Source organism: Zalophus californianus, chromosome 2 (assembly GCF_009762305.2).
Source record: "Zalophus californianus isolate mZalCal1 chromosome 2, mZalCal1.pri.v2, whole genome shotgun sequence".
NCBI lineage: Eukaryota > Metazoa > Chordata > Mammalia > Carnivora > Otariidae > Zalophus > Zalophus californianus.
In genome coordinates, this window is record NC_045596.1 from 66,816,526 (window position 1) to 66,831,659 (window position 15,134).

At 34.4% G+C, this 15,134-nt stretch overlaps 1 protein-coding gene across 19 annotated transcripts in view; it reads right to left on the reverse strand.

Moving 5' to 3' along the window:
* The window catches only part of SEC31A (SEC31 homolog A, COPII coat complex component), a 72,883-nt gene that overhangs the window by 47,087 nt on the left and 10,662 nt on the right, over positions 1-15,134 (reverse strand). For 15 of the 19 annotated variants that reach the window (XM_027599981.2, XM_027599975.2, XM_027599974.2 and 12 more), the window contains exons 2-10: positions 15,029-15,111; positions 13,985-14,108; positions 12,470-12,668; positions 11,208-11,303; positions 9,946-10,086; positions 8,458-8,600; positions 5,568-5,667; positions 3,117-3,278; positions 2,764-2,916 (exon numbers count right to left, since the gene is read on the reverse strand). In XM_027599981.2, coding sequence (XP_027455782.1) covers positions 2,764-2,916; positions 3,117-3,278; positions 5,568-5,667; positions 8,458-8,600; positions 9,946-10,086; positions 11,208-11,303; positions 12,470-12,668; positions 13,985-14,108; positions 15,029-15,107 — 1,197 coding nt within the window. In that variant the 5' untranslated portion in view covers positions 15,108-15,111. The remainder of the gene's footprint in view (positions 1-2,763; positions 2,917-3,116; positions 3,279-5,567; positions 5,668-8,457; positions 8,601-9,945; positions 10,087-11,207; positions 11,304-12,469; positions 12,669-13,984; positions 14,109-15,028; positions 15,112-15,134) is intronic. The other 4 variants (XM_027599965.2, XM_027599962.2, XM_027599977.2 and 1 more) reach the window with 3 other exon arrangements.

The window sequence follows — 15,134 nt, forward strand, 5'->3', positions numbered from 1 at the left end:
TAAATACACAGTGAACACCTTCTATTTGTCAGGGACCATTCTAGGCACTGGAAACATACCTGTGAACTAGACAGTCTGTCCTCAAGAAGCTTATATTTGGGGGGATCTTTTCTGCACATTTTGGTTTTCTTTTAAACCTGTACATATACAATTTTATAATAATAATTGTTTTAGTTACTTAGGGAAGGAAGTAACTGGATGAATGGTTAGTATTCAGTAAAAAAAAGTGGGAAGTCATAAACAAAGGAAAAGATTCCAAGGCAAGAGTAGAGATAGTAGAGAAAACTAAACAGGAGGGATGAGAAGATTAATTAAATCCAAAAGATGGATTTATGAGTGACATAATCAAAAGTCTATCTTAGGAAGATTAATCTCGAGATGTAGTATAGATTGGCGGGGGAATAGACAAGCAATAGACAGGCAATAATATAACAGTTCAGTGTGAAAAGATGAAGAATTAGGCAGCGTAACAGCAAAAGTTAAAGGAAGAATTAAATCCAAGAGATTTATAAAGAGAGCAATATAAGAGATCGAAAAAAAATATGAGAGATTGAAAAAAAGTTCTGAGCTTGACTAATAGAAGAATGATAGTAAGAACTCAATAGTAACTCCAGAGGCGATCATTCACTCAGTTTTGATAAAGGTGAATATATATAATTTTATGATGCATATAAATTCTGTTATGATGATGGAGAAGCTGAATAATATAAGCTTTTTTTAAATTTTTATTTTTTAAGTAATCTCTCCCCCAATGTGGGGCTTGAACTCATGACCTCGAGATCAAGAGTCACACGCTCTACTGACTGAACCACCAGGTGCCCCAAATAATATAAGTTTAGTACCTTAGTTTTGGGCATTATTACCAAGAGACTCACTCTCATCATTATGCACAGTAGGCATCTGATTCGACTGGCAAGAGAATAGCTAAAATCTTTATAACTATAAGATTAGACAAGTTATTAATTTCTCTGCGCCTTTCTATCTACAAAATGGGGGTAATAGTGGTAGCTATTTTATAAGCAGTTGTGAGAATTTAATGAGTTACTATATGCAAAATGCTTAGAAAGTGGCTGGCACATAGTAAATAAATACACTTTAACTATTAATATTACTAATGAAGTTTTATTGTACCTGTAGGTTGTATGAAGAAAGTAACCCAACACTGGAGAGATGGATTCTTCTATGCAAGACTTAAAAACAGTAGTGAAATTAAAATATTTAGGAAAGGACTTTATTTCTTCTTTCTGGTCTATAGGAATAACCAGAGTTTTCTAAGCTGCAGTTTGAGGACATTAATATGGCAATGATAGAGATATAATACCAAAGTACAGGCAACAAAAGCAAAAATAGACAAATGAGTCTTCTACACAGCAAAGGAAACAATCAACAGAATAAAAAAGCTACAGAATAGGAGAAAAATATTTGCAAATCATTTATCTGGTAAAGAGTTAACATTCAGAATATATAAAGAATTCCTACACCTCAATAACAAAAAACCCCAAACAACCTGTTAAAAAAATGGGCAAAAGACTTGAACAGACATTTCTCCAAAGATGACATACAAAACAAATGGCCAAGATACATGAGAAGATGCTCCATGTCACTAATCATTAGGAAAATGCAAATCAAACCACAGTTAGATCATTTCATATCCATTAGGATGACTATTATCTAAAAAACCAGAAAATAACATGTGTTACTGAGGATGTAGAGAAATTAGAACCCGTGTGCACTGTTGATGGGAATGTAAAATGGTGCAGCCACTATGGGAAACAGTATGGAGGTTCCTCAAAAATTAAAAACGGAATTACCATATAAGATCCAGCAATCCCACTTCCGGGTATATACCCAAAAGAACTGAAAATAGTATCTCAAAGACATAACTGCACACAAATGTTCTTTGTAGCATTATTCACACTAGCAAGAGGTGGAAGCAACTTTAATGTCCACTGATAAATTAATGGATAAAGAAAATGTAGACTGTTATTCAGCCTTTTAAAAGTAGGAAATCTTGTCATACACAGCAACATGGATGAACCTTGAGGACATTACGTGATATGAAACAAAACAATCACAAAAAGACAGATATTGCATGATTCCATTTATATGAGGTATCTAAAGTTGTCCAACTCATAGAAACAGAAAGTAGAATGTGATTACCAGGGGCTAGGGAAGGGAAAAATGAGCAGGTGTTCAACTGGAAAAGAGTTTCAGTTTTGCAAGATAAAAAAGTTCTGAGGATCTGTTGCATAACAAGTATATACAGTTAACATACTGTACTGTACACTTAAAAAGGGTTAAAATGGTAAATTTATGCTACATGTTTTTTACCATAAAAAAGGAAATTGGCAATTAAAAAAAAAGCTAGAAGGAAAGAATAAAGAGAAGGAAGGAGGATACACAGATATACCTTCCTCCAAAGAAAAAAAGAAAAAAAAAGATCGAAGGAAGGAGAGATAGAGAAGGAAGATAAGTTTAATAATGGGATGGACAGTGAAGGTTGCACAATGTAAATGTACTTAATGCCACCGAACTGTATATTTCTAAATGGTTAAAATGGTAAATTTTATGTTATTTATATTTTACCACAATTTAAAATAAAAACGAAAACGAGAAGGTCCCATTTTTCCTGAGAAACCATTCTGCATGATGAAAAACCTACAGACACACCTCAATCTTCTTCCATCGGAGTGATCCTATAAGAACACTTTACTACGGGAAGTCCTTCATGCTTATGGACCATAAAAACACAAATCCACCTACTGAAAAGGAAGCACCAACAGGTCTTCGGATCCACTTGGGTGGCTTCTTCAGGGGCAACACTCTATTATGCTGAGCAGCCTGCTGAGGAATTTGTAATGGAGGAAGGGGCTGTCCTGTGCCAAAGGGATCAAGATTTCCAAAAGATGATGAAAGCTAAAAAACATAATAACATGAGAATTTGTAATTTATATGAGATTATGTTACATGTTTTCAAGTTATACCCATGAAATATTTTTATCACAATTATCCAATTAATCAGTAGCACTGATTACTGAAGTCATTTTCAAAATAATTAAACAATAAGATGGTATTTTTCAAATGTTATGATTGAAAATTTTAACACTTTCTATTACCTTGTCAACTTGTTTCTGCCTTAAGCCATCTGCGCTCCCACCCATGATAGAATAAACACTGATACGCCCATCAAAGGAAGCAGCTGATAAGACAGCAGGATTTCTGGGACACCACTGAATATCAAAGCACCACTGCGTGTTGGTAGGAAGTTCATATAACACCTAGGCAACAACAACAAAAGTCAGAAAATGGTATAGCCACTTTACAGCCAAAACACCCAAATATGATCAACATGTGCAGCTTAATTAAACAATTCCTTTCAGAAAGTATGTTGAGCCAGGAAAAACAACTGTAAAATTTTGTTTAAAGTATAAAAGGAGTCCACTATGGTGATCTATTATGATAAAAATGAATGCTTCTTCAAAATTTTGACCAGATTTAGAATAAGTACGTATTAAAAACTAAGGTTTTTCTGTTTTTATTGAAGTGGTAGTAGCGGGTGTATCTGAAAGACCAGAACAAATAAGAATCAGCTTGTTAAAACTCTAAAAGGTAATGGTCTTCTGCCCAACAATTTTTGCTTGCCAAGATCCAAACAACCATATTTAGGCTATCTGAAGACCACATTTAAAAAATAGCCTCAAGAAGGAAGAATTCACTGAGAAATCTGGTCTTTAGTCAAGCAAAAACATGTATACATCGTTTGTATTACTGCAGAATGGAAACAGATTCAGCATAAACAGTTTAGAAGGAAAATATGGAAAAACTGTAAAAAACGGTTAATATAAAATCTTTACAATGTAATAATTACTGCTAACTCAAAGTTAGTGTGATGATAACTGATGCACCTAAAGAGCATAGGTTTTATGTGTTTTTTTTTTTAAGATTTTATTTATTTGAGACAGAGAGAAAGGGCACAAGCATGAGCAGGGGGAGGGGCAAAAGGAGAGGGGGAAGCAGACTCTGCTGACCAAGGAGCCTGGCTGAGCAAGGAGCCTGATGGACAAAGAGCTAAATGCAAGGACCCTGGAAGCAAGACCTGAGCCGAAGGCAGATGTTTAACTGACTGAGCCACCCAGGCACCCTGGTTTTATGGCTTTAAGAAGTCAAATTATCTTAACGTGGACTTTGTGGGATGTTTTAAATGTTTTATTTTATAAGAAAACAGAATTAAGTGAAAAGGTACCTAGCCTACTCATCTTTAAGGCTTAAACTGGTTGATAAGACTCATTATTCATGTTATTTAAACCACTGTTCTATTCCTAATTTGCATTTGAATAAAAAATCTACTCAACTTTTTGGTTGCAGCATGTACTAAAAGTTTATTCCTTCAAAGTCCAAGCACACACAACTAATCATATGCAAAATTCATTTTATCAAATCATATAACTGAGAAAATTAGAACAGTAATTTCCATGATTTTGAGCTCCCTTGGGAAGGCACAGTATAAAATGCAAGATTTTATTATTTGGTCTACAAACATATGAGGCAAAACTTACTACTTTAATTTTTTTCTCCTACCTCCCCTAACTTTAATGTTTCTACATTCTTCTAGATATCACTGCATCCGAAAACTTTAAACCACAAATCAAATAACAAAAGTGCTTGTTTCTATTTTAATATTATACATTAAAACCAACTGAAGAGGGGTGCCTGGGTGGCTCAGATGGTTAAGCGTCTGCCTGGGTCCTGGGATTGAGCCCTTCATTGGGTTCCACACTCAGCGGGAGTCTGCTTCTCCCTCTCCTTCTGCCCCCTCCCCCCAACTGGTGCTCGAGCTCTCTTTCTATCTAATAAATATATAAAATCTTAAAAAAATAAAATAAAAACTTAAAAAACAAAAATCTATGGCCTCTTGCCCAATACTGAAAAAGAGGGAAATCATTCAACTAAGAAAAATAATTTTTAGAATAGAGATTTTTTTCAGCCCATTAATTTAATCCAAAGCAATTAAAAGTAATTAAGTTATATTTATATAACATTGATATTGAAGAAGAGGTAAAATTTCCCACATCTTAATTTCTATGGGTAGAACATACGACAAATATTGTAAAGTATATTCCTGCTGTATAGTTCAGAAGAGAAATTAAAAACATACATCTACTGATTTCCAAAATCAGAGAGGATATTCAGGAATGGTAAAGCAGGAAAAAGACCCAAATCTTGAACACTCCCGCTTTAAAAGCACTGATTTTCAGAGATCACATGTTAAATAAATCAAACCAAGTACTTCTGAGTGTAGGTAAACACCTTTTATTAGAAATGGGGGGTAGGGGATGATTACTAATTTCAAATAAGCTATTTCAATGGCTGATTTTCTTGGATAAAACAGGTGAGCTTAAATAATATTACTGATAAAATCTCTCCTAGATTAACATTTCACACATACCTCTATCTCCATGTCCTTAATTATATTAATGCACTAAAGAATCCATATAGAAAATTTCTTATTCAGCTAGAGAATAAATATTATAGTAGCTATAAGTCTGACAAATATTTCCCCCTTATACCTCTCCTGTGTTTGGGTTGGAGCAGAGAATCTTAGCATCTTTTCCGCAGCTCAGCAACAATTCAGGATCTGCCATGCTCCAAGCAATTGCCAAAATCCCCCTAGATAAAACACAAGATGAAGAAATTTTTAATCTTGAGAAAACCAAGCCTCCAAATGATTCCTGTCTAGGCTCTGGAGACACATGCTGCTAACAGAAGCATAATTTCATATAATCTTTACGGAAAGCAATTTAGGGATGTGTATGTTCTTTGATCACTGTAAAGATGTTCAATATCCTCTCAGAATCAGGAGAACACAGTATAGGAAAAGAACCCAAATTGTTTAAGATTGCCTTTTGTTTCCAATATTTTATTTTTAAAAAGTTAAAATCTTTGTGAAAATTATAAGGACAGTACGATGTACAGTCTTATACTCCTCACTTTGACTCATTGGTTTGGCTACATTTACTTTATGTGGTTTTCTCTCTCTCTCCATATACACAATGACCATTGACCAAAAAAACAATCACAGCATTCTTCTGCATAACATAATACAATTATATACTGAAAATATTTATTACTTATATACAATATTTAAAAATATATAGTCCATATTCAAATTTCCCCAATTGCATCAATAATATACTTTCTAACTGCTCCCCCTTTAGAATCGAATCATACATGTCAAGAAAATCAAGTATGTCAAGAATGCCTTTTATTTTTATTTTTTTTAATTTTCTTTATTTATTTGACAGAGAGAGACACAGCGAGAGAGGGAACACAAGCAGGGGTAGTAGGAGAGGGAAAAGCAGGCTTCCCGCTGAGCAGGGAGCCTGATGCAGGGCTCGGTATGACCTGAGCTGAAGGCAGACGCTTAACGACTGAGCCACCCAGGATCCCCAAGAATGCCTTTTAAAGAAATTCATACATATTTAATATCACATTTTAAAGAACATTTAGGTTCTTACTAAGTATTAAAGACCAAAAAAAAAAAAAATCACAGAATTACAGAGCAGGAAAGGATCTTAAATATCATCTAATCCACCTTCTTGCATATATTATTAAGAGAAAATTGAGAAATCAGAGAGTTGATTTGCTCCTGCAACTCAGTGTGGTCTTCTGTCTTGCTAAATTATGATCACACCTAAAATTGGCAGTAAAATATAGAGTTAGGAGCACAGATTCTGGGATCAGAATGTTTGGGTCAGAAGTCAGCACTTGACTAGTTATATGACCTAGGTGAAGTTTACATTGCTGAGCTTCAATTTCCAATTTGTAAAATGGGTTAATAGTATCTACACCATAGGCTTGTTATGAGGATTAATTGACTTAATATTTAAAGTTCTTGTACACTTTACATGTTATACAAATGTTAGTTGTCCTCCCACTATAATATAAACTCCCTGAAGGCAGGGATTTTTATGTTATACCACTGAATCTTAGTACAGAACACATGTTCAATAAGTATGTGCTGAATGAATGAACAAAACCTTATCTAACATAGAAAAAATATTAAAACTTATCAGAATCATCCCTTCTTCACTAAAAAGCTGATTGAAGCATAACATCTAAATAGGATTACATTTTTACTGGACTCTTTTCTCCTTTATAAGAAGCTAAAGGAGAGGTCACAAACTTTAAGACTTCTTAGTGTGCAAATCCACTACCCAGTGGGAAAATAGGATTTAAAGCTTTAGTCTATATATCCCTAAATAAGAAAGAAAGCCCAAAAGTACTCAGAAAATATTGTAACATTAAAAGGGATTTACTTCTTGTTTCAAACTATCGAACAAATACATATAAACTCCCTGGGTACCTGAAAATCAATGTTAGGAAACATGCCAAATTACAATTAAATTTAATGCTACCGAACCTAACATGAGAAAATTTGCATATCTTTTATTTTTTTTAATTTTTTAAAGATTTTTTTAAATTAATTTCTACACCCGAAGTGGGGCTCGAACTCACAACCCCTCACTCTATCGACTGAGCCAACTAGGCACCCCACTCATAACTTTTTAGAGAATCTGCACATTTATTACAATTAAAAGCAGGGGCACCTGCATGGCACAGCTGGTTAAGGGTCCAATTCTTGGTTTCAGCTCAGGTTGTGATCTCAGGATTGCAAGAACAAGCCCCAAGTTGGGCTGTGTGCTCTCTACTTGAGATTCTTTCTCCCTCTCCCTCTGCCCCTCTCGCTTGTGCTCTCACTCTCAAAAGTAAGTAAATCTTAAAAAAATAATAAAAAATTAAAAACCAAAATAAAAGCAGAATAATCTCAATTTCTATGCTTTTACATTAAAATAGGAACTTAGAAATAGGGGCACCTGGGTGGCTCAGTTGTTAAGTGTCTGCCTTCGGCTCAGGTCATGATCCCAAAGTCCTGGGATCGAGCCCCACATCAGGCTCCCTGCTCCACGGGAAGCCTGCTTCTCCCTCTCCCACTCCCCCTGCTTGTGTTCCCTCTCTGGCTGCGTCTCTCTGTCAAATAAATAAATAAAATCTTAAAAAAAAAAAAAAAGAAACTCAGAAATAAAACAAATTTTTTAACTGTTGCTTGTCACTGAATGTTATGGAGTATTCTGACCCTAATAAAGATCAAACTGGATAATGTCAAGAGTAAAGTGTGGTGATATACTGGAATTTTAATCTATTAATTATAATGTGAAAAAAGTAGTGGAATATCCTTTATCACATTTTTGTAGTTAGGATATGAATTGGCTACCATTTTTGGGAACAGAAAATCAGATGATTATTGCTTCAAATAAAAACCATTTATACTAACTTTTACAAGATAAGAGACAAAATAGATTCCTGAATTTAAAAATAATTATCTGATAATTCAAAATTATAAGTAAATGTGTTTTTAAAAATAAACAAATCAAGTTCCTTGGAAGAGCAGCATGATACCTGGCATGGTTTTCCAAGACACGGAGTGGAGAGGAAGCAAAGCGAAGATCCCACATCTGGATCACTGGTAATCTATCATCCTCAGAGGCAAGCACCATCTGAGTCGCAACATCAGGATGCCACGCCAACCCAGAGCAATGCATCTGCAGATAGTTAAGGCTCACAATGTATCAATCCTATTACTTTATGAAGAGCCAAAATGAGCTTGAGGAACATGCCTTTGTTGAAACAAATAGTAGAAAACATCGGTTCAGGCTTAGTTTATTAAAAAACAACAAAAAACAAAACCTAAAACTATTAAATTTTGAATCCTGACAGCTATCTCCAGAGCCTGCATTTGGAGCCTTCAAGATATGATGTCTCTTTAAAACTATTAAATTTTATTAAACAGCCTTAAACAGTACTCTTAAAAGTAAAAAGTTTAAATGTTTTCAGTTCATCTCAGGGTCTTGGGATTGCTCCCATGTCGGGCTCCACACTCAGTGGACAGTCTGCTTCTCTTGTCTCTCTCCCTCTGCCCCTCCCCCATGGAGCATGCTCTCTCTCTCTCTCTCTCTCTCTCTCTCTCACAAATAAATAAATAAATCTTTTTTAAAAAAAGATTATAACAAAAAAAAAATCCACACCTTTCCTCTATTTTGTCAAAAAAATCAAGACAAAATGTCTAAAGCAACAGCTACCATTTAAATTTTCACATGGAATAAATTAACAGTATTACTGAGAATTACCTGGACATTCATATCCTATTAAGTGTTCCAGAAGATAATGGAAATGCTTATTGTATGCTTTATTCAATTAAAACTTGTCTTAAAATTCCTATTTCACTGAAAAACAATATCCTGAAGAAATATTTTTTTAAATAGTTTTTTTGTGGTTATTGTTAAATTATATATGTATTCTCTGATTTAGGCAAACTTGTTTTTAAAAATGTCAAACTAAACAATGTAATTAAAAACTAACAAAATAAAGCCCTTAATTATGTCTAAAATATTTTATAGCACATTATGACACAGTATTAAGGAATTTGTAAGGTCAAAAATTTAATGTGTTATACAACTACATCTACTAGGCAAACAGAATATTAGCTCACTTTAGCAGTACCTAATCAGAAGAGATAAAGCCAGGAGTTTGGAAACTACGAGTTAACAGTCATAAAATTATCAGCTGGAAAAATGTGTACATTCTAGAGAAAGCTAAAAAGTTGCTATAATGCTTTGAAACAGCTAGTAAAAACAACCAGTACATCATGGAATAAGGTATTTAATTAACAATCTCTCTCTTCACCATTAACAATATCCAACATGGTTTATCAGAAATTTTTTTATCTTCCCCAAGGAAAAACCTCATTCCAACATGATTGGTCCATGAAAAGACAGGATTTGACTTTACAATAATTTGATTTGTTGTCAGCACTGACAAACAATATAGAAATACGTACAGCAGAAACATAGCATGTTTCTGTATATGACAAATCAATCATATACTTACCCTGTTACTATGGTCACTAACTTTGATGATAGGTTCATTTTTTCTAAGATCCCATACAGTGGCCCGGCCACTGGGACTGGCTGATGCCAAAATATGCTGAACTTGTCTGTTCCATGCAATGCAGCTGATATCTTCTGGGGGCTAAAAGGAAGAAACTGCTAAAAACCATTTCTCAGTTATGATCAAATTTAAGTACAAAATCTGATCCTTCTTTTTAAAAAATGAATTAATTAAAATCTGATCTATTCCACAAATTTTTTTATATTCATAAGTTCTCAATAAATATAATACAATTTAGAGCTCAGGTATGTGCCCAATTCAAGTATTTTATCTTGTTTAATATTGTCTCATTCACCAGCATTTATTAAGCTCTTGCTACAAATCAAGCACTTTTTCTTAATTTGCAACTGCCACAAGGTAGATAATGAACTACAAAGTAGACATTGATAAGTATGATGGACAACCAGGCAGAGCAAAACTTACAGCCTAGGGGCGCCTGGGTGGCTCAGTGGGTTAAGTGTCCAACTCTTGGATATCAGCTCAGGTCATGATTTCAGGGTTCTGAGATTGAGCCCCACGTCAGGCTCCACACTCAGCGGGGAGCCTGCTTGGGATGCTCTCTTTCCCTTGCCCTCTGCCCTTCACCCCCATGTGCTCTCTCTCTCTCTCTCAAATAAATAAAATCCTTAAAAAATAAATAAATAAAAATAAATGGTAGATCATATGCTATCATTTTACTACCTCTGAGATGGCCAGAATGTTGGGGCCCAGTATAATGGCTACTCAATTTGAGTAGTCTATATAACACGAACTTCAAAGAGGCAAGTAGAAGACTGTTCTTTCTTAACTTACAGAAATACATAGGAAAGGGGCTGAGTTGTTTTTTTAAAAAGTAAGTTTCCTTTCTAGTCTATGATTTTTATTCTAAGGTGCAATATCGTCAAAATACTATACAACACAAAATATTATACTATATAAAATACTGTATCTAAAAAATTATCAGACTTGTCTATTTTATTCATTACTATATGTCTAGTACACCAAACAGTATCTGGTGGTAGGCACTGAATAAATATTTGCTGTTGAAGGACTCATTGATACTTTGAAAAACACATTTACTAATACTTTGCTATACTGAAGGAAAATCAGTAACATCTGAACACTGATTTTAAACAAATATATTTTGTGTGAAAAAAATGAAATAAATAAGTGTTGAAGAACCAATTTTGGTTCTTCTGATTACATCAAAATCAATGCAATACCTGTGTTTTGGCTCCTGGTGTCATTGGAGTTGCAAAATTGTTGAGATCCCAAATGTAGATTTCAGATTCATTAGCACCAGAGGCTACCAGATTAGTCTGCAGTAAGAAATAATTAATAATGAAGTAGCATTTATGAATAATTCAGAGAACTCTAAGTAACTGTTCAGAGATAGCTCCATCAGTTTTAGGGTATACAACTTTTCTATTTAATTAAAAAAACAAAACTCATGAATTCCTAAAAGCTATGGATAATAATCTGAAATTGCAATAGTTTTTCAGAGAAGCATGTTATAAAATTCTATTTCACTAAAAAGACAGTAGGTCTACTGGCATTATAAGAGATTAAAAAATAATTATATGGATAAATTCTTAAACAATCATGCAACCATGTGGTGATTATCATTTGTACAGGAAGGGGATCTGATTGTGAGAGAGAGACAAAAATAGGCAAAACCAATTATTGCTTTCAGACAAATAACTGAATCTTAAAATAATGGCATCTATCTCTGGATACTTCAAAGTCAGCTTCTGGAAAATCTCTTGTCTTAAATCCTCATGTCTTTCTAGTTCATTTACACTCAATCTTGTTCTGGATGGCAGTATTTCTAGGTTCTCTCTGTTGCATACCTTTAGGGTCAAAAAGACCCTACAACTGTGATAGGAAGTACAGAAAAATAATGGGTTTCATATATTGGCTTTGATCCTTTATATAACTATGAAAACAGAGGAATTCTATGGTTGTAGTCACCTATAACACAAGACACTAACCAAGAAGCAGCTGCTGTTTAAACTAATTAACAAAGGAACTAACTATCTAATCTAAAGAGTAGGCACCATAAACTATGGAAAAGAAGTTCAGGTTGTATTTCTATACCCTAAGTATTTATTTATAATACAAGAAAAATAATTATTTTAAACTTTGAGATAATATTCATGTTTTGGTTGTTATGCTCTAATATCCTATTAACTCAAGATCTTTGCTAAACTATACATTTATATAATTAATATTCAATAATGTTTATGATGGCAAAAGTAGACTGCCTGACTCTTTGTTGCCTGATCCCCTCCATGGAGTTATTATCATTTACCTTGATCCCAACTCTGAACCCTCCATTCTTCAAAAAAATACACTCACTCATCAACCTGCACAGGCACACATTTTTAGCTTTTAATTCCAAGACTGAGGCATAGCAGATTCATATGCTTATTTCAAATAAGCAGTACATATCTCAAGAATTATGAATAAATGTCAAAAGTCTAACCTGGAAAATATTCACATCCAAGGCTCTTACTGGGCCGGTATGCTTGTCATTTTGGGCAATCACAACTTCCTTGTCTCCAGCTATAATTTTAGAAGGATCATAAAGAATAATATTTCCATTTTCACCACCTGCAATCAGAACTCCAGAGACATTCCCTTTGGAATCCATCTTATGAGGCCCCCAAATCAACTTGTGGTACCTTTAAGAGAAAATGAGTAAATAACTGATTTAAGTCAAATAGTTATAGAAAAGCATTTGAAATTATAAATTCAATTCCATATGTTTTCATAAATAAAAACATAGCTTCTCCTCTATTCTTGGTAACCGTGCATGACTTGGTGAAATGGCATTTTAGTGTTTATTTATATTCATATGTGCATATTTGATTTTATAATCCTGAAGAGTAAAAGCTTTCTGGTAGAGGTAATATGTCAAAAAGTATACTTGATTTGTGTGTCAAAAGATATGGACTTAAGAATGGTTTTACCATTTAGAAACTGTGAGACCCTGGACAAGTTACTGAATCTTCCTAAGCTGCTTTTGGTTCATCTGTAAAACAGCTCTAACCAACCACTTCCCTTGATATTATTTGACTATAGAAGTAGTCACTGACAAGAGGTTTGTTAAGCAATAGAGGCGTTAAAGGAGGTATATAACATTTTCTAAGAAAAGTAATGTATTCCAACAGTGGAAAAGTGACATCAAAATTATGTTTATTATGACAAGTACCCCCACTGGTGGAGAATAAAGGTTTGAAATATGAAGATGGCATGGAAGTATACAATGACACAAATGGTGGTGAGTAGGAAAACTGACAGACAAAAGGTATTTGAGGTTCCCACCACAATGGGAGAGCTCTGAAAACTGTGAGAGGTCCCATGAGACTCCATGATTTGAGCTATGTGCTGTTTGCTAGAGTACAATCTCTTCACCAAAATCTGCCAAGCTACTGAGACAATAAAGCATATTTTACTACTCAAATGAAAGTGTCTTTTTTCTGCATTATGATAGGATGTTAAGTACTTGGAAAGATGACCCAAATACCTACTGTATCAGAAATCATGTCAACAAAAATCTTTGTGAGATATATTTCTAAATATAGATAAGCACAATAAAAAAATAACCTACCATTCAGAGATAATCACTTCTAACACCTTAATATTCATCCAACTACTCCTTTTTTTAAGCCATACCTATCCTTTTTTTGTAAACAGTTGAGAAAACGGAGATAAAAGACAGTATGTCTACTATATCACGAGGAAAAAAACTACTAGAAAATTGAGCCTCTCCTTCCTATCCTACACGTCAGTTGGCAATAAAGAAGTCAATAGAACATACAGACCCTTCTTTTACTTCCATAGAAATTCACTCATATACTTTTTCACAAAATATTTCATGTCATTGATGGTATTCCTTGCAGTTTCTAATAATAACATATTTATAAGACAAACTAGGCATCAACCACAATAACCACAACCATAAATAATGTGAATTTAATATTCATCAATCTCATACCTATGAGAAGAAGAGAAGGTGGCACAAGATTTCATATCCAAGGATGGATCAGAAAGATCTAATTCAAATATCTCAAGGGAAGCACTGGTACTAAACGTTGCATCCAATTGTTGAGCAGATGTTCCTACGGAAAATACATTTATGGTAACTACAATGCAAAAATAAAAGACTCAGAGAAAACCATACAAAACAGAAATTAAATGCATGTTTTCCAATGATCTCACTCACGAATGCTCCATTAGTGACTAACATCTCAGGATGCATGCCATTGAACAGATGCTTAAATTACTATAGCAATGAGATTCTGATACAAGGCTCAGAGATGATGTTTGTAAGAGCAGATAGTGCAGGTAACTTTTTAAACCTGTAGATATTTTGAAAGCTCTCTGTAAAAACAGTCTCTTGATTTACTATACCTGCTTATAGTCATAAATGATGTAACTCTCTTTTTGTATAAAAATGCTAGCATCAAAATTGTTCAACTGATTAACTTTTTTTTACAAGTTATCTCTTGTGCTTAATACTGGAGGAATAAAGATGAAACATAATTCTTATGAAGTGAGGAAGACACTATAAATGTAATATGATTTTTTTTAAGGATTTTATTTATTTTATTTATTTGAGAGAGACAGTGTGTGTGTGTGCGTGTGTGTGCGTGTGTGTGCGCGCGCGTGTGCGCACATGAGTGAGGGAGGGGCAGAGAGAGAGTGAAAAGCAGACTCCCTGCTGAGCAGGGAACCCGATGTGGGGCTCAATCCCAGGACCCTGGGATCATGACCTGAGCCAAAGGCAGGTACTTGACTGACTGAGCTACCCAGGAGCCCCATCATGATTAATGCTATGATGAACAAGGTGCTAAAGGGAACAGAGAGGAAGGTCATTAAACTCAGCTGAAAGGGAGGATGTAGTTACCTTGTTAGAGAAGGAGAAGCTTTCTAGAAGAGATGAAGCTCGAAATGAGTTTTAAAGGACAGGTATGAATAAACCAAATGTGGAAAAGAAGAAATTAAGTGACTCATACTATCTTCTCTCTGTTGAACTTACCTGTAGCTAGGTAAATGGGATGATTCTGGGCAGGGCTCCAGGCCTGCATGGCCGTACGGTCTACTTCCTTTAACTTCATCCTGCTAAAGAGAATATTTTACATAGA